The sequence below is a fragment of the Sminthopsis crassicaudata genome, chromosome 5 (genome assembly GCF_048593235.1).
Source record: "Sminthopsis crassicaudata isolate SCR6 chromosome 5, ASM4859323v1, whole genome shotgun sequence".
NCBI classification, from domain to species: domain Eukaryota; kingdom Metazoa; phylum Chordata; class Mammalia; order Dasyuromorphia; family Dasyuridae; genus Sminthopsis; species Sminthopsis crassicaudata.
The window spans coordinates 303,037,646-303,056,738 of record NC_133621.1 but is presented as its reverse complement, the minus strand read 5'-3'; the positions used below and the strand labels follow the sequence as shown (position 1 = coordinate 303,056,738).

Genomic DNA, 19,093 nt, shown 5'->3' with positions numbered 1-19,093 from the left:
GGATGACAATAGGAAATCCCTTTGAATGAAATATAGCAATTAACATTTTTAAGAATTGACTTATAAGAATACAAGTTATTTTCCAATTGATAAATGGTCAAAGGACATGAACAGACAATTTTCAGACAAAGAAGTTAAAGTCATCTCTAGTCAAATGAAAACATGCTCTAAATCACTATTGATTAGAGAAAGGCAAATTAAGACATCTCTCAGACTGACTAAGATGACAGGAAAAGATAATGATAAATGTTAGAGGGGATATGGCAAAACTGCAACACTAATATATTGTTGGTGGAACTGTGAACAGATCCAGCCATTCTGGAGAGCAAAATGGAACTATGCCCAAAGGGCTATCAAACTGTGCACACCCTTTGACCCAGCAGTGTCTTTAGTGGGTATCCCAAAGAGATCATACAGGAAGGAAAGGGATCCACCTGTGCAAAAATGTTTGTGGCAGCCCTTTACATACTAGCAAGAAACTAGAAACTGAGTGGAAACCCATCAATGGGAGAAATTATGGTTTATGAATGTTATGGAATATTATTGTTCTGTAAGGAATGATCAGCAGGGTGATTTCTGAGGGCCTGGGGAAACACATGAACTGATGCTAAGTGAAGTAAATAGAACGAAGAGAATATTGAATACAGCAACAAGATTATGTGATGATCAACTGTGATGGAGAGAGCCATCTGCACCCAGACAGAGAGAACTATGGGAACTGAATGTGGATGACAACATAGTATTTTTTACCTTTGATATTGTTTGCTTGTTTGTTTTTTTCCTCTCATTTCTTCTCTCTTTTGATCTGTTTTTTCTTGTGCAGCCTGATAAATGTGAAAATACATCTAGAAGAATTGCACATATTTTACTTTTATTGTATTCCTTGCTGTCTAGGGGAGGGTTGGGGGGAAGGGAGGGAAAAAAAAAATTGGAACACAAGGTTTTGCAAGGGTGAACGTTGAAAACTATCTTTGCATGTATTTTGAAAATAAAAGCTATTATTAAAAATTTTAAAAGAAAAGAACAAGGCTGTGGATCCTACATCTGTCACTGTTCAACACTTTCAGATTTTGGGGATCCCAAGTGGGGTTTTCTTGGCAGAGATCTTGGAGAGATTTGCCATTGCCTCCAAGCTCAGAGGAGACTGAGGCAAACAGGGTTAAATGACTGGCCCAGGGTCACATAGCTAGGAAATGTCCAATGCCAAATTTGAACTCAAGAAAACAAAAATTGTTTTGTTTTTTGTTTTTTAAAACTCTAGGCCCAGCGCTCTATACTTTGTGACACCACATAACTCCCCGTCCTTTAATTATTTGTTTCTTTGTTTTTGCCAATTTTATAGCAGATCAACGAAAAACAGAATCCTATCATAGTCATTTGTGAGCAATACTTCCACACACCAAACCACCATGTTTGGCCAAAAGATGGAGCTCTGGTCACTAGCAGGAATTTTACACCAGCCCGACACACACAAAATGTGTTTTCCATATTGAGAACATCTGTGATTCAGACAGTGAGCATGGAACGGTCAGGGTGACCTCCGAATTGCTTCCAGAGTCCTCAGAGAATTAGGTAATAGCACCTGTTGGGGAGAAGAACGTGCTTCTAAAAGGCTCAACAAGAACAAGATGTATCTGGGTCTGCTCTGCTGATGCAGAGAGGTTCAAAACTGGAGGGAAAGAGACAGGAAGGGAAAAAAGGAAACAAATATTTATTAAGCACCTAATGTCTGCCAGGAACCTGGCTAAGCACTTTACAAACATTACCTCATTTAGGCATCAAAACCATCCAAGGAGGTAGTGCTATTATTACTCTCATTTTACAAATAATTAAACTGAGGCAGACAGGGGGAAAAGTCACCTACCCAGGGTCCTACAGTTAGTGTCTAAGGCAAGGTTTGAACTTGATTCTTCCCGACTCAGGTCGGTGCTCTACCCGCTGGGCCATCTTGAGGCCTGGAAGGTGGGCTACAAGGAAATAAGCCATCACAGCAACAGACAGGAAGGGTTTTAACTAGGATCAGTGCAGATCCACAGCCCTATTTTGGAAGGTTGAAAGAAGGGCCTCTAGTTCCAATGGCCTTGTGATGGAGAGAGCCATCTACACCCACAGAGAGGACTGTGGGAACTGAGTGTGGACCACAACATTCTCACTCTGACTCTTGTTGATTGCTTACATTTAGTTTTCTCTCTCTTTTTTTTCTTTTTGGATCTAATTTTTCTTGTTCAGCAAAATAATTATATAAATGTTTACATATATTGAATTTAACTTTTTTTTTTTTTTTTTAAACCATGTTTAACATATGTTGGATTGCTTGCCCTCTAGGGAAGGGGATGAGGGGAAGGGAGGGAAAAATTTGAAACAAGGTTTTGCAAGGATCAGTGTTGAGAAATTATACAATTATAAGTGGTGAAAATAAAAAGCTGTAATTAAAAAAAAAAAAAAAAAAAAAAAAGAGCAGGCCTTAGATTGCTAGAACAGTAAAGACTTTAGGAGCAGAGCACCTGCTTCATTCCCAAAGTACCCCCAATTTTGCCACTCCTTGGAGTGACCCATACAAAGCATGGAGGAGGAATTATAAAAGCCCTCCCTCCCTCCTATTTTAACTGAGGCCCAGAGAAAGAAGAAGTCCTCCTAAGGTCACTGAGCTGCTTTCAGTGGAATAAGGAATCAGACAGATCCTGTGATCCCTGACTTCCTACTACACCCTGTTCCCTGGATGGAGGGAGCATGTGGAGCAGCCCCCAGATGCCTCCTAAGGTCATGCAGACTGGACGTAAGAGGTCAGGCTCTTTCCATTCCACCGACAATGACAAAGGGGGTGACCTACCAGAAGGAGCTACCTGGATCCCCACAGAAGATCCCAAGATCCTTCTTAACCTGTGGAGTCTCAGATGCTCATTCTGCCCAGAGATCCCGATGCCTTCCAGACGCGGCTCCATCTAGCAGGAGTTACTTAAATGGAAACTGTTGGAAGCTCTCTGAGAATTTTCATGTTCTTCAAGCTTTATTTAAGATCGCCCGAAGTCAGTTTTCCCCTTCTGTCCACCCACCCAGGCCAAATGCTGGCTCCATGCTGCTGCTTCCTAAGTTTTATCTGCTGATCACTTGGGAATGGGAAGTACTAGGATCAAGAAACCACAAATGCTGCTCTGGAGTGTCCAGGGACTAGAATTCTTCCTCCGGGGTACAGGGGGTTTAAGAACATTCAGTGCAAAATGCAGGCAATCCAAGGCATTTCCAGCCAACAAATCACCCCTGTATCTTGCACCCACAGCCTCAATTGTCTGCAAAATACTTTGTTCCTCAAGTCTATGAGTCAAATACTGCCAGCATTATATTATATATATTATTATTATATATAATATATATATTACTATATATTATATATATTATTATTATTATTCTTGCTTTTCAGATGAGGAAACCAAAGTTCAAAAATGTAGCGCATTTATATCAACACTGGAGCCAGAATCTAAACCCAAATTTTTCCTCAATGTACATTTGGTGCTCTTCCTATTAATAATAAAAATAATAATAACTAGCATTTACATGGTGCTTTAAACACTTGACAAAACGACCTCATTTTACCCTCAGGAAAACTGAGACATGGGTGCTATTAGTACCTCCATTTTACAGATGAGCAAAGTAAGGGACTTGTCCAGGATCACATTACTTCTGTTTGAGGATGGATTTGAATTCAGTTTCTTCCAACTACAGGTCAACAACTCTATCCACTGAGTCACCCATATGCCTCTAGCATTGACAGCCTAAAACATCCCACTACATACTTTCACATTTAACATTTTAAACAATTTTGGATTTTTTTCTTTGTGTTTTTTCCTCCTTTGATCTGATTTTTCTTGTGCAGCGTAAGAATATAGAACCATGTTTGGAAGAATTGCTCATGTTTAACCTGTATTGGATTGGGGAAGGGAGGAGAAAAAATTTTGGAATACAAAGGTGAATGTTGAAAAATGTATTTGGAAAAATACTATGAATAAAAATCAAATAACTACAATTAAATCTAATCTAATTAATTAATTAGTTTTATTTAAGTTTAATTTAATAATAAAAATAAGAATTTATTTGGAAAAAGACTGAATAAAAATTGCCAGATGATAAGCAATACTGCTGTGAGTTGCTCACACCAGTGATTTCTCCCTCACACATGGCTATAGGGTTACACAAAATACATCTCCACTCGAACTTTACACACTACCTTATTTGACTGTGAATTAATTCTGATGTGCCTGAAATTGTAATATCATAGCAGCTCTTGAAAGCTGGCACACTGGGAGTACTGGCAGACAACCTCATCGCTCAGTTTGTTTCATGTAAGAACTTGCAGGGTTTTGAAAATTATTTGCTAAAATGGGGGAAGGGATGGGTACCCTCTAGGTAAGACCGTATCACCATGTTTGCTGTGACTTGGGCCAAGAGACAAGACCCATCGACGTTGGGAGAGCCGGTATGAGCAGGCCTTCAGCACTGACGGCACGGAGCAGCTGAGCTTCTCTAGGCCTGAATAGGGGGCCCTGCCTAGAGAAAAGTCCCCTAGAATTATCAAGGAAGCTTGCATCCACTGTCACCTGTGTGATTCTCAGCCTTCCTCCTGGGAAGCACAGGCCCTGTGCTCATCTCACAGGTCCAGGGAGGTGGAACCTGGGCTGCTGATGTCAAAGCGGAGATTCTGGCCTGGTCTCTGTAATTTCCCATCATCTTTAAGCTTGTTCACTGCCTAGAACCCAGGACTGTTTCACAGAACTGCAGCATCTCAGAATCACAAGGGATTCTAAAGGTCAACCCTAAGAACCAAAGGAGCCAATGAGAGGCCATACAGCCCAGAGCAGATGCCAGAGGCCACTAGAGAGGAAATCTGGGCCTTGACAGTTGCTAGCTGTACGGCCAGAGGGAAGCCACTCAAGCCTCAGTTTGCTCATCTGTAACGAGACCAGGGCAAATACATTCCCTATATCTCAGAGAGTTACAAGGACCGTGTTTTGCCTTCTCTGGGATGGTGATATAAGAATACCCAAGAGCTATGTGGTCAGAAAAGGAGACGGGAATGAGGAAGATGGGGAGGAAGGCATAAGTGAGAGACACCCAAGGGAGGGCCAACAGCAGCCACACCATTGCCGAGTCACTGACATTTTAAGTACTCCACAGGAATATGTCCCATGAGCTCCTGCTAAGGGAGCCCCCTCGTGCTGGATCGTCTCCTGCTACTCCCCACCCTATCTATAGGAAGATCTTCCCCAGCAGCAGCAATGGGGGCAAGGGCACCTTCACAGCGGTATAAAACAATCCCGCCCAACTGGTTTTCTCTTCTCCAGGACAGAGTGCCTCGTGCACATTCTATTCAAAGTCAGCACTGAAATAACCAGTGGGAAGAGGCCCCAGTCGGGAGGAGCAGGCTGGGATTTTGGTTCAATCACAGATTCCATCTAAGACTAGGTGAGTCACGTGGAGCTTTTCAGGCTTTCAGACCTCAGGGCCCTCACAGGTAGTAAGGGAAGTGAACTGGCTGATTTCTAAGGATCTGTGTAGTCCCCATCTCAATGACTCTAAGCCACAGCACCAGAGAGAAGGCTCAGTCACTTGGGAGACATTCTCTACTGGGGGCAAAATGACCAATGATCTGCCATGATTGCTGAAGTCAATGGCCATGGGGCTCCCAGAGACCTTAAAAATGAACTCTTTCCCAAGCCCCATTTTACAGAAAACCCAGGCCCCCCAAGTGATTCTGCCTCACACTACCCAGTTCAGATGGAAGTGACCAAACTGGGATTCAGACACGGATCTCTCTTGGATTTTTCTTTGTGTTTTTTTCTCCTTTGATCTGGTTTTTCTTGTGCAGCATGAGAATATGGAAATATGTTTAGAAGAATTGCTTATGTTCTTCTAAACATGAAGCCAGCCCCATCATGTTTGTCAGAGAAAAGGGAAGGAATTGGTGGTGTTTTTAATAAACACAGAATAAAGCACTTTCATTTAATTTGTGGTTATAACTGCCGACGAACACTATAATTCTTTTTACTGGGTCTAACTTCCAGATGTGGGAGTTAGAAAAAGACAAAATAAAATGGTTCTAAGGGACAAACTTCCAACAAGACAATTTTCAAAGATTTGCTGCCTTCCCACTCCCCCCACTGTAATGGGTCTTAGTAAGAAGCAAGAGGCCAACTTGCAACCATATCTGGGAAAAGTGAGCCCCTTCCTGCCCCAATCTCTCCCCATACACAAGTTTCCAAATCCTTTGTGGGCAGCTCATCTCGTCACAAACAACACGGGGCCAGACGTGCCACAGCAGGGGCACAGGGCCGGCTTCCAATGCCATTTTGGGGGTTTATGACATGTGTGTGAAGGCCTGGGAAAACCACTAAGTTCCCTGAGTCTCAGTTTCCTCAGCTGTTCAACGGAGATGAGACAGTCTCCTCTAAGGTCGCCTTCCACTGAAGATTCATGATCAGATAGCTTGTCTTCAAGAAGCAGGGAGAGTAGGCAGACTGTCAGGAAATGGAAAGAGCTCTCTCTTCCACGCTAAGAGCCTGAAAGAGGACACAGCCAAGCCCAAGGAGAAGCTGCTGTGTGGATCAGAAAGGCCCCTGGAACGGGCAGAGGAGGCAGCATTCTCTCCGGGACTCAGGAACGGCCCAACTGGACTGACCACAAAACTGCAGGTCTCAAAGAAGGACCATTTTCAAAGATGATTGATTTGAATTAAAACAACTAAGACCGCTATCTAACCACTGGATCACGGCCTCCTTCTTATATTTACGGCCCACCACATGCTTTGCTGACTGTCTATTCTTGCCCTTCCCCATCCCCCTACTGATTCCAAGAAGGTGGGACGCCTCTTATCAGAAAGATTCCTTTTTGTCTAAAAGCCTCAGGGACAATATTCACGTAAGTGGGTCTTTTTAGTCATCTCAATATTTATTGTAACTATCCCTTTGTTGCTGGACAGAGCTGAGTAACCCAAAAACCATCAGGAAGGCATGTTATTATTATTACATTATTACTACTCCTATTATTAAGAATTTTATTTGGGGGAAGGATGCAAGCAGGGTTAAGTTACTTGCCTTTGGCTACATACCTAATGTCAAGAGCCTGAGGCTGGATTTGAATTTGAACTCAGATCCTCCTGACTCCTGGACAAGTTGCTCTACCTACTGTATCACCTAGCAGCTCCATTAAGGATATTTTTATTGCAATCTTATATTTTTTCTATGTCCAAGTTTCCCTGCCTTTTTCCCTCCCTTCTCTCATCCCACTTCAGAAAAATTATATGTAACAAAGAATATTATAGAAGGAAAAAGTTTTTTTTTTTTTTAATTAGCAAAAATACCTGATCATCGAAAGAATCTGAAAACCGGTGCGAGGGTCCACAGCAATGGCCCTGCCACTTTTGAGGGTCTCTCTTACATTTTAAACCCCAACACTATTATAATAGATATTTTGAGAGATCGGGGGGGGGGGGGGGGGAGAACCAATGGGCCACCCTCAGTCTAATGTCCTCCACCACATCAGCAGCACTTCTCATACTGCCATGATCAAGAATCCAGCTTAGGGATTGGGTTTGGCCAGTTAACAAGACTCCTTAGCCTAGCAGAGGCCAGTTAAGGCCGGACCTGTCTGCTGACTCACTTTGTAACTACAGCCAGTCATTCCCAATCTCTAAGGGAGGGAAGTGGGATTCAGGCTGTTGGCCACAGAAGTGATAAACTAAGACTGTGCAGATGGACCTTCCCCCTCCAATAGCAGCCCTTTTCCCTTTGGGCAAATTGGCCTGTTCTTTCCTACCTCAAATCCAGATCCGCTCTTAGGTCAGGACTGAGAGGTCCCGGGGCTTCACATAGCACACACAGGACCAAACAAAGCTCAGGCTTTGGAGAATGGATATTTTTGCCATTCAAAATACAAAAATATCACTAAGGTCAAAAACATTAATATCTGGTATCCAGCCGTCTAGAGGTTTCCAGGTGGATCTTGGGAGAGTGGTTCTTGGGCATCGCCCCTAGATTGGCCAGAATATATACCTGCCACAGAAGGGGGACCATCAAGGGAGGTCTCCCTCGGCATCCCCAAGTCCTGGGTGTCACAAAAGCAACATACAGCGGCCCATTTCTTCTTCTTTTTTTAAATAGCTTTTTATTGACAGAACATATGCATGAGTAATTTTTCAACACCGACCCTTGAAATCACTTCTGTTCCAAGCTTTCTCCTCCTTCCCTCCACCCCCTCCTCTAGATCTGCCTGTCCCACTTCTAACGAAAGAAAATCTAGTTGAGCACTTTGCAGGGAAACACTGAGTCACACACAGAACCCAAGTTGGCAGTAGTCAAGACCAAGCTCTGACTCAAACACCAGTCTTCTCAAAAGAGTCATATAGTAGCAAACACACTTCAAGGATGCTAGGATTACAAGTGTGCCAGGCCCAGAAACCAAGGGCCTTTCATTGCAATGATACTGGAAAATGCTGCCCACTAACAGATACACTGACTAAATCAACCCGTTAAAACAAAATCCCCAGACCCTGTAATACCTCCCCTATTCCTATCCAAGAGCTTCTGAGGAGAAGACAGCCAAGAGCCCGAGAGGGTTCCAAGCCTCCTCCCATCTTATAACACCCCCCCCTCCTGAATAAAATCTAAATGTGGTCTCTCTGCTGCAAGTCTCTTCTCTCAAACTTTTATAAGCTAGGTTATTAGAGAATTGTTTCTCTTTTTCATTTCCTTTCCTAGAGTTTGGTGGGACATTCAAGACTGTCCTCTCCATGCAAATTAAGACAACTCTGAGGTACCACTACACACCTGTCAGATTGGCTAAGATGACAGGAAAAAATAATGATGAATGTTGGAGGGGCTGTGGGAAAACTGGAACACTGATACATTGTTGGTGGAGTTGTGAACTGATCCAATCATTCTGGAGAGCAATATAGAACTATGTCCAAAGGGCTATCAAACTGTACATACCATTTGACCCAGCAGTGTCTCTATTGGGCTTATATCCTAAAGAGAACACAAAAAAGGACCCACAGGTGCAAAAATGTTTGTAGCAGCATTTTTTGTGGTGGCAAGAAACTGGAAACTGAGGCGATACCCATTAGTTGGGGAATGGCTGAGTAAATTGTGGTATATGAATGTTATGGAATATTATTGTTCTGTAATAAACGATCAGCAGGATGATTTTTAGAGAGGCCTGAAGACTGACATGAACTGATGCCGAGCGAGATGAGCAGAACCAGGAGATCACTGTACACGGCAATAACAAGATTATATGATGATCAACTGTGATGGATGTGGCTGTTTTCAATAATGAGATGATTCAGGCCAGGCCAGTTTCAATGATCTTGTGATGGAGAGCACTATGGAAACTGAGTGTGCATCACAACAAAGTATTTTCACCTTTTTTATTGTTGTTTGCTTGATTTTTTTTCTCATTTATCTGATTTTTCTTGTACAGCATGATAAATGTGGAGATTATATATATATATATATACATAGAGAGAGAGAGAGAGAGAGAGAGAGAGAGAGAGAGAGAGAGAGAGAGAGAGAGAGAGAGAGAGAGAGAGAAACTGCACATTTAACTTATTGAATTGCTTGCAATCTAGGGGAGGAAGAGGGGGGAGGGAAAATTTTGGAACACAAGGTTTTGCAATGGTGAATGTTGAAAACTATCATTGCACATATATACATATGTATTTTTATTAAAGCTTTTTATTTACAAAAATATATGCATGGGTCATTTTTCAACATTGACCCTTCCAAAGCTTTCTGGGCCAACTTTTCCTTTCCTTCCCCCCACCCCCTCCCCTAGAGTCCCATACAAGTTAAATATGTTAAAATATATGTTAAGTCCAATATATGTATACATATTTTTTCTTAATTCTTTTATTTTATTTTATAATTATAACTTTTTTTTGACAATGCATATGCATGGGTAATTTTTTTTACAACATTATCCTTTGCACTCCCTTCTGTTCCGAATTTTCCCCTCCTTCCCTCCACTCCCTCCCCTAGATGGCAAACAGTCTTATACATGTTAGATATGTTATAGTATATCCTAGATATATTATATATGTGCAGAACTGAACAGTTCTCTTGTTGCACAGGAAGAATTGGATTCAGAAGGTAAAAATAACCTGGGAAGAAAAACAAAAATGCTCACAGTTTACACTCATTTCCCAGTGTTCCTTCTCTGGGTGTAGCTGTTTCTGTCCATCATTGATCAATTGGATCTGAATTAGATCTTCTCTTTGTCGAAGATATCCACTTCCATCAGAATACATCCTCATACAGTGTTGTTGTTGAAGTGTATAGTGATCTCCTGGTTCTGCTCGTTTCACTCAGCATCAGTTGATGTAAGTCTCTCCAGGCCTCTCTCTATTCCTCCTGCTGGTCATTTCTTACAGAACAATAATATTCCATAACCTTCATATACCATAATTTACCCAACCATTCTCCAATTGATGGACATCCATTCATCTTCCAGTTTCTAGCCATTACAAAAAGGGCTGCCACAAACATTTTGGCACATATGTATACATATTTATACAGTCATCTTGCTGCACAAGAAAAATTGGATCAAAAAGGGAAAAAAACTGAGAAAGAAAACAAAATTGCTGCCTATATTTTGAAAATAAAAACTATTATCTTAAAAAATGAAATTAAATGAAATTAAAATGGAAAAAAAAAAAAAAAAAGATCATCTTTTCAACCATTAATAGAACAAGAATCTTTCCAATCACAATCCTGAGGTGTGGCTCTGCTTGGAATAATGGGAGCCCAACGTCCTCCCCCAATGAGGTGCTTGGGAAAGCTCCCTTGACTTGGCTAAGCATGGGCTGATGATGGCCCCAAGCAGTGGCCTCCAGACTTGCTGCTCCACCGTCATCTCTCAGCGATAGATGAGTCACTTTCCTCTGAACAAGTTAAAGGATCCCGAAGTAAGGAAGAGAAGTGTCTTCTATCTGGAGTTTTGACAGGGAGCTTGCTGTTGTTCTTCCTGTTGTTCTGCCACCTCCACTCACACTCAAACTGTCAATTTTCAAAGGAAGCAACCCAAGCTCTCAAGAGCCATGTGGAAACATACTCCAGTTCACTAAGAACTAAAGAAATGCAAATTAAAGCATCTCTCAGATAGTACCTCACCCCCATCAGACTGCCAACATTGACTCAAATAAGGAAAATGACAAATGTGGAAGGTTGAAGAAAGACAAGACACATTAGCTCTCTACTGATGGTGTTGTGACTTGGTCCTGCTATTTGGATCCATGGCTGCAAAGCTATTAAATGGTACCTAAATGGCACTTATCCTCTGACTCAGTGATCCCACTATCTGCCACCATCCCCAAATGATCTAAGAAACAAGCAACAGATGTACCCACATGCACATAAATACTTAACAACAGATATTTTTATAGGATCAAAGAACTGGCAACTGGAGTGGGGGATGCCCATCAACTGAAGACTAGCTGAACAAATGATGGTACGTGAATGTAATGAAACACTACTGAACCATAAGAAATGATGCAAAGAGAAGTGAGCTGAACCAGAAAACAATCAGAACATAATAAGATCATAAAGACAATTCTGAAAGCCTCAGGAATTCTAATCAATGCAACAACCAGCCAGGATTCGAGAGGACACTCTTGAAAGGTGTCTCGGGAGGTCTGTGTGTTTGGACATGACCAAAATGGACCCAGAGTGGCCATCTGCTTTGCTGAACTAGGCCTATATAGGCCTATACCTTTTTTCCAATGAAGGAGTGAGGGATGATAGAAGGAAAGAATACCAATACTTATTTATTAGAAAAAGAAATTCTGCCTCTACAATATCCTGCACATCCATTCCCCGATCCCAATCTCAATCAGCTGTTCCACCCCATTCCCACTCTAGACCACACCAATGTTCCTTCACATCTGGACAGCTACAAAAGGTTCCAATTTGGTTTCCTGCATCTTCTCACTCCCCTCTCCAACCTAGCATCCACACAGCTGCCCGATGAATAATCCTCAAGCATAGGACCAAATAGTTCCTTGGCTCAAGAAGCTCCCAACGGCCTTGTCTGTGAAGCATTTAATGCTTCTCCCTCTGTTGCCACATCTCTTTCCAGGTTAGTAGCTCAGGAAATTCTCCCTCACGTATTCCACTCTGGCAGAATAGGGTGCTCCACTGTTTCTAATTCTCAACATTGCATTTCCTATCTCTACGCCTTTGCCCAGGGTATCCTCCATGCCAAAAATGTTCTCCTTCTTAATCATCACATTTGAGAACTCAAATGCTACCTTTATAAAGAACCATTTCTTAATTCTCTTTTTGTTTTTCTGTGTATATCTATGTACATGTTATCCCCCTGTCCCAGAGAACGTGGGCTTCTTGAAGGCCGGGACAGATCCATCACGGCCTTTGTCCTCCAGCACCTGGCTAAGGGCACAAAGTCCACCACAGAGTAGCTCAGGAAATTTCTGAGGAGATAAATAAAATGACAGATGGGAGGGTGTATCACTATGTGGTCACCAGCGATGGGTTTGACTACAACAGGATTACAATTAAATAGAAAAAGAAAATGTGTCTCCTCTACTTGGACCTTGGCAGCAAGGCAGAAAACCAATCACTATCTTCATAAATGCAGAAATATCATAGGTTATTAAAGGAAAAATTAAAACAGGGCTTCGGGACACAGAATTTGATCCAGAAATTCCATCTTCACTATCGCAGGGGATGTGCGATAATGGATGTGGTCACTGGGCAATCAATACGAAGAGAAAAGCACCCAGTTAATGCTCCTTTCCAGGCCAGACCCTGACGCATTCGGTAACAGGCTTCCATGAGGCAGTGTCCAGGACAATTCTGGGAACCAGCTGTTCTATTCAGCTGGAGAATCTGGGAATCAGCATCTTTCAGAACTAGCTAGAAACAAACTATCTTCCTTAAAATAAGCACAGGCCCCTCGTCAACGAGAAGGCAAACATTAAAAACCTGTGTGGCTTCCGGATGGCCAACTGATCTCTTAATGCTATGGAACCTGCTATATTTCACTGGGCAGCACTATATCAACCATCCATAGTCTAACATCCAAAGGGATGCCCTCAGGTGGGAGAGTAACAAGCCAGATACATTGCTGACAGCCATAGAGCAAATAAATGGATGGGGTTCACATATATTATTCAATCATTTAGTTGGGCATCTAGCCAGAGAGTTTCTCCAGGGGGAGATCTGTGAAATGGGTGCATTAGTCATTCTTTGGCCCTGTACACTTATTCAGAGACCCTGGAAGAATCAACTCTAATCAAGAGACCAGATACTACAAACAACGTGCCAGCCATTTGCCATCTCCCCCGGCCCCCAGTGAGGAGGAAGGGGGGCAATCACTAAATGCTGAGGGCTAAACACTACTGAACCATAAGAAATGATGCAAAGAGAAGTGAGCTGAACCAGAAAACAATCAGAACACAATAAGATTATAAAGACAATTCTGAAAGCCTCAGGAATTCTAATCAATGCAACCACCAGCCAGGATTCGAGAGGATACTCAGCCGATCACTCCTGGCAAGAAACAAGCTTGTCATCTGACCATAGGCACACACTGGGTCCCAAGGTCTCTTGATGTACACACATGTGCACACACATGCATCCCAACCAAACCACATGATCCTATGACAGGACGATAAGCAGACAGGAAGCTGATGACGCTCCATTTCATAGCTCCCAAGTCAGACAGGCTTGGGGCCTGCTCCAGAGCTCAACCTTACCACCAGCCAAGTGAAACAACCCATCTTATTTTCTGCCACCCTAGAGGCTCTGCTCTCAGCAGGTCACTCTCTCTCATGCACTCCCCTCCTTCACACACCTTTCTACCACCTGACTTTTGTCCCTGCTGCTCTCCCAGATGCAGGGGAAGTATTCTCCCCCTCTCTTCCCCCCCCTCCAATCCTTCCACCTTGCAGGGACAGCTTCAATCCCACCCTGCACCCTCTGCTGCCTTCTCTGCCTGAGGCAGACTGAGCAGTGGAGGGCAGTCAGAAGGCCTGGGGATGAATACTGGTGCGAGCTGACAGTTCCAGGCCAAGCTCCAGGTTCCTTCTCCCTTAATCCTCCTTTGCCCTAGAATCCATAAGCCTCCATGGTTTGGTGCTTCTCAAAATCACAGGCTCAAAACCGAGACAATCCAATCCACAGTTCAATAAAGATTTCCTTTAGAACAGGCTGACCAGGGGTCTGAAGGACTAAAATAAGCCAAAGATGTTGCTACACTAAAAATGTCTGTGGCGGCCCTTTTCGTAGTGGCAAGAAACTGGAAAATGAATGGATGTCCATCAGTTGGAGAATGGCTGAATAAATTATGGGACATGACGGTTATGGAATATTACTGTGCTATAAGAAACAACCGGCAGGATGATTTCAGAGAAGCCTGGGGAGATTTACAGGAACTGATGCTGAGTGAAATGAGTGAAACCAGGAGATTATTGTACACAGCAACAAGAAGACTATGTGATGATCAACTCGGATAGATGTGGCTCTTTCCAACAATGAGATGATTCAGACCAGTTCCAATGGAGATGGAGAGAGCCATCTACATCCAGAGAGAGCACTGTGGAGACCACAACATAGCCTTTTCACTCTTTGCTGTTATTTGCTTACATTTTATTTTTTCTCATTTTTTTTTCCCTTTTTGATTTGATTTTTCTTGTGTAGCACGATAATTACATAAATATGTATGCATATATTTAACATATTTTTACCACGTTTAACATTTATTGGATTACTTGCTATCTAGGGGAGAGGGTGGAGGAAAGATAAAAATATATATATGTAGCGAGCTGTCGTCTCCAGAAGCTGCTGGATCGCTCTCTGGGAAGAGATCTGCTGTGTCTTCTACTCAAATCTCTCCGACAGATTCTTCTTCCTGTAACGAACCATTGTCTCCAGGCAGTTGCTGTTAACTCTTGTCCAGAGAAGTGACTTCCCTTCCTGCAGAGAGCCCCGTCAGGCCTGATGTAATGCAGAGACCTCTTCTTGAATCCTGGCTCTGAATCTCCTCCAGCTCTTATCCTTCTCCAGGCCGATCTGCTCTCTGCGCCCAGTGCTGTCTCTTTTATCCTCCCAGAGAATGGGCGTGGGATAATGCAAGGGCTTCTGGGAAGAACCACCCCAGCCAATGAGCTTGCCCCCTCTATCAAGTCAACCTGAGTTCTCACCTTGTAATTATCCAGACAACCTGAATTCTCACCTTGTCACTGTCCAGACAACCCGAGTTCTCACCTAGTAATCCTAACATATATATATTATTGTTAAAAAAATTTTGCTTCACTTAAATAAAATGACTCTCTTTATGGTCCAAGCTTCTCGTAAGATAAAATTAAGTGAAATTACCTTCCCTGTTCAAAAAGCAAACAGCCTGCCCCAGTCCGGGAGTGTCTCCCACTGCCTCCGATTGCTAAGCACTAGTCAGGCAGCAGGAGCACCCCAAGAGCCTTGGCCAACCTGGACAGGACTGCTTTGGCACTCATGGGACAACCCCAAGAAAGTGGGCCCAAGATGGATTGATAAGATCCTAGAAAAGGGCACCTGTCAATGGTTACCATTACAGGGAGAAGGAGGGCCTGTTTCCTCTTCTGTACAACTCCTTAACGTGTAACCACGCTACTGACTTCACCAGATTGGTGTAAACAAAGTCCTTTGTTCAATGGCTGCCCATAGGTGTAGTGAACAAGCATCAAGCTCAGGCAGGGACCAGCTTCCAGCTCTAAAGCCAAAAAGTTTCACCTACAAAGGCTACCCAGCTTTCCCATTTACCTCCATTCTCTTCCTACACAATACTGATCGCTACCCTTTATGATGAGGTTACTGTGGGTCTCCAGAAATCAAAAATGTCACCCTTGTGAACGATAAAGCACCCAGAATTGGGACAAAATCCACGACTGGTCTCTATTGGTAGGATTCTGAGTCTACTCAAGAGACAGATGCTCTCTCGACCAACCACGGGTAAGGAAAGGAACGCAGGAGAAATCTAAGCCCTATCGGAGAGAACAAGACGAGTCTCACCTCCCAGAAACTATCACTGGAAACTTCTACGCCAACAGAATCATCATACGTGACAGACATTTCTTCAAAAGCCAAGGAAGAAGTCCCAAAGGCTGAGGTTTGAAATCACAGGTGCCAGGTGTTCAATTCTAAAAAAGAAAAAGAAAAAAAAAATGAGTTTTTGTGTGTATATATAGATATATATTTTTTGTTTTTAAACCCCATTTCACATATAATTCCCATTTCCCAACCTAGGCTTCTTCTAGATTCAACTAGAGCTTATTCCCTCATGGGGAGGGGAGAGGAGAGAAGTAACAAATATCATATTTGCCCTATCAGTAATAAAATAAACTTTACTGTTCCAATATTTTCCTGGAAAACACCAAAAACTTTCTGAAGAGCTATGGTACTCAAACCTAATTCACAGAGAATGTATGAACCCTTCAAATTCTGCTCAGACTGTGTGACCCTGGGCAAGTCACTTAACCCCAATTGTCTCAGGGGGAAAAAAATTCTGCTCAGAGATAGGTTCATGTGGGGCTCCAGTGAAAAGAGATGAACGGCCTTTCAGAATGTAGTGGCTTCTTTCTCCTCGCCTGTCCTCGAGTGCAGAGGGAGATTTCGAAGATCCCACCTGTGGCTGCAACTTGGACTCTGAGGAGGGGCTCTCTACTTTCAGGTTGACCTGAAGGTACAGCAGTATCAGGACTGGGAAGCCCTGGCTAAGCCAGGTCCAGCCATACATGGGGACCGACTACTCTTCCCACATGAGGCTCCATTTTTCTCCACAAGCAAGACTGCTGCAGGAAAAAAAGACGTCAATGAACAACTGGGTAGCGAAGTGATGAAAAACTCATCGACTCAGATTTTAAAAGAAGAACTTCTGAATATAAAGAAGTTAAGGAAATGTTTTTTCTGTAAAGCGCACACAGATGAGGCCCACCAAAGCCACGAAGCTTTGCCAGCTACGTGTCCAGATCACACGGGGAGCTCCAGGCTGCCGATGAAGGGCCCTGGCCCAGAAAGGGCTGCTGCTTTTAACTGGCACTCTTAGGACCATAAAATTAGGCCCTGAAAGGGTGACCTGTGATGCTGCATTTGCAATACTTTGGAAGGATGGCCCTTCACTGGACACCATTTCCTGTCCTGTGGCTTGCAAGGTTCTGTCTCCTCACCTCCACCTTCCAAGCAGATTTCAAATTGAAAAGCTTCCATCTCAATTCCTCAGCCACCAGTGGCCCTCCCTTTGACGTGACCTTTTGCTTCCTCCGTATATATCTTTGTACTTCTCTATTTGTTCACCCCCCGAGCTCCCAGAGAGGCGGGGAGCAGACCTGCTTTCTCTAGCTCCCTGCTAGTCCCCAGTGCAGAGCCTGCTCCATTGCTAAGCACTTGGCTTAAGGAACACTTACTGACTGAATGACACACTTAGCAATATAAAGACTACTCTATGATTAATCCATCACAAGCATTTCTTAATTGCATGGAGACAGAAATACAAAAGAGAAGCTTTCTCTGCCCTCAGGAAATTTCTATTCCACTGGGAGAATATGACATACTCACAGACCATCAAATACAGGGCATATATTGGAAGTTCATTCCAGGAACAGGGGAAAGCCCACAAATGCCAGAGGAGTTCTTATTTCACAACAGAAGCCATAGGAAGCCTCTGAAGGTTCTTGAGGAGAAGAGTGACCTTGTCAGACAGACAAAAAGGAATGTCAATTTGGCAGCTACGTGTCAGAGCAGAGGCTATTGTCACAGGCCAGGAGAGAGGTTGCTAACGGGAGATAGTTGTGGTACATGAGTACAGAGAAAGGGAGGGAGAGAAGAGACAGGAAGGAGGTGGAACTAACTAGTTACTGGGATAATGAGGAGAAGACAATAAGTCCTGTTTTAGACACCACCGAGTTCAAGCTGCCCAAGGGACATCCAAGTGGAAATGTATGAGGATTACCAGGTGAGAACTCAGGTTGTCTGGACAGTGACAAGGTGAGAATTCAGGTTGTCTGGACAATTACAAGGTGAGAACTCAGGTTGATTTGACAGTTCTCTGGCTCAGACCTTTGGTTCGGGCCTTTAAAGGGAGTTTACACCTTATGAATTCTAGGAGGAGCAAGCTCATTGGTTGAAGTAATTTTTCCCAGAAGCCCTTGCGTTATCCCACACCCATTCTCTGGGAGGATAAAAGAAGGGCAGCATTGGTCTGAGAGAATCGACTCTGGGATAGAGGTTTGACGCCAGGCAGGCTGAAAGGAGACCATCTGATTTGAGAAAGGACAAGAGTTGGAGGAGATTCAGAGCTCCCAAGAAACCTGCGCACAGAGGAAAAGATGTTACAGATCTCCTCCCAGAGAAGGATTATAATTGAGCAGACAGATCCTCACAATTCAAGAACATTACAGAAATGTATAATAGGAAGCTGGAGATAGCGCGCTGAGGGCCGGGCACACGGGACCGAGCATCATCTGCAAAGAGATGAGAAAAAAAGAGGAAGGAGACAAGAGTGTCTCACTGAATCAGGGTTGCTGATGAGAAAGATGATCCAGGACGAGAAGCAGCATGGGGAGAGAAGGAGAGAGGGCCTGGGCCTTCTCTCACAGGCTGTGGTGGAGTTGAGAAGAATGGGGCCAACGGGCTTTTTAAAGCCGAGCTATTTCTACATTTGCAGAAGGTATAAATAGCTACAGTTGCATGGTTACAATAAATACAATGCTTCCTAATGGCAACTGCTCTTAATGAGAGTATTTCACAAAGGCTCAGATTACAAAAGTGGTAAAAACAAAAGGAAGCATGTGGAATATTAGCTAGCGATGCAACAAAGCCAAACAGCCCAGCATGGTTTGCTCGATGGCATTTACACAGAAAGTATCTCAGCTGCTTTTTGCTGGGCAAGTCCTATGTATTGGTCAGCACTGCTCCTGAAGCAGCTCCCTTGGACACCACTTGGGGTGTAAGAATGTCGCACGATTAGGTTTCTGTTCCTGATAAAATGTGAATGTAGCCCAACTGGGTCCAACAGCTCGGGGGCTAATGAGCACGGGCTAGATTTTCACTCTTTC

The 19,093-nt window shown here is 43.3% G+C and overlaps 1 protein-coding gene across 4 annotated transcripts in view; it reads right to left on the bottom strand.

Moving 5' to 3' along the window:
• The window catches only part of PACSIN2 (protein kinase C and casein kinase substrate in neurons 2), a 152,700-nt gene that overhangs the window by 34,608 nt on the left and 98,999 nt on the right, over nt 1–19,093 (bottom strand). For all 4 annotated transcript variants that reach the window (XM_074271891.1, XM_074271893.1, XM_074271894.1 and 1 more), the window contains one exon: nt 16,053–16,180. In XM_074271891.1, the coding sequence (XP_074127992.1) occupies nt 16,053–16,112 (60 nt within the window). In that variant the 5' untranslated portion in view covers nt 16,113–16,180. The remainder of the gene's footprint in view (nt 1–16,052; nt 16,181–19,093) is intronic.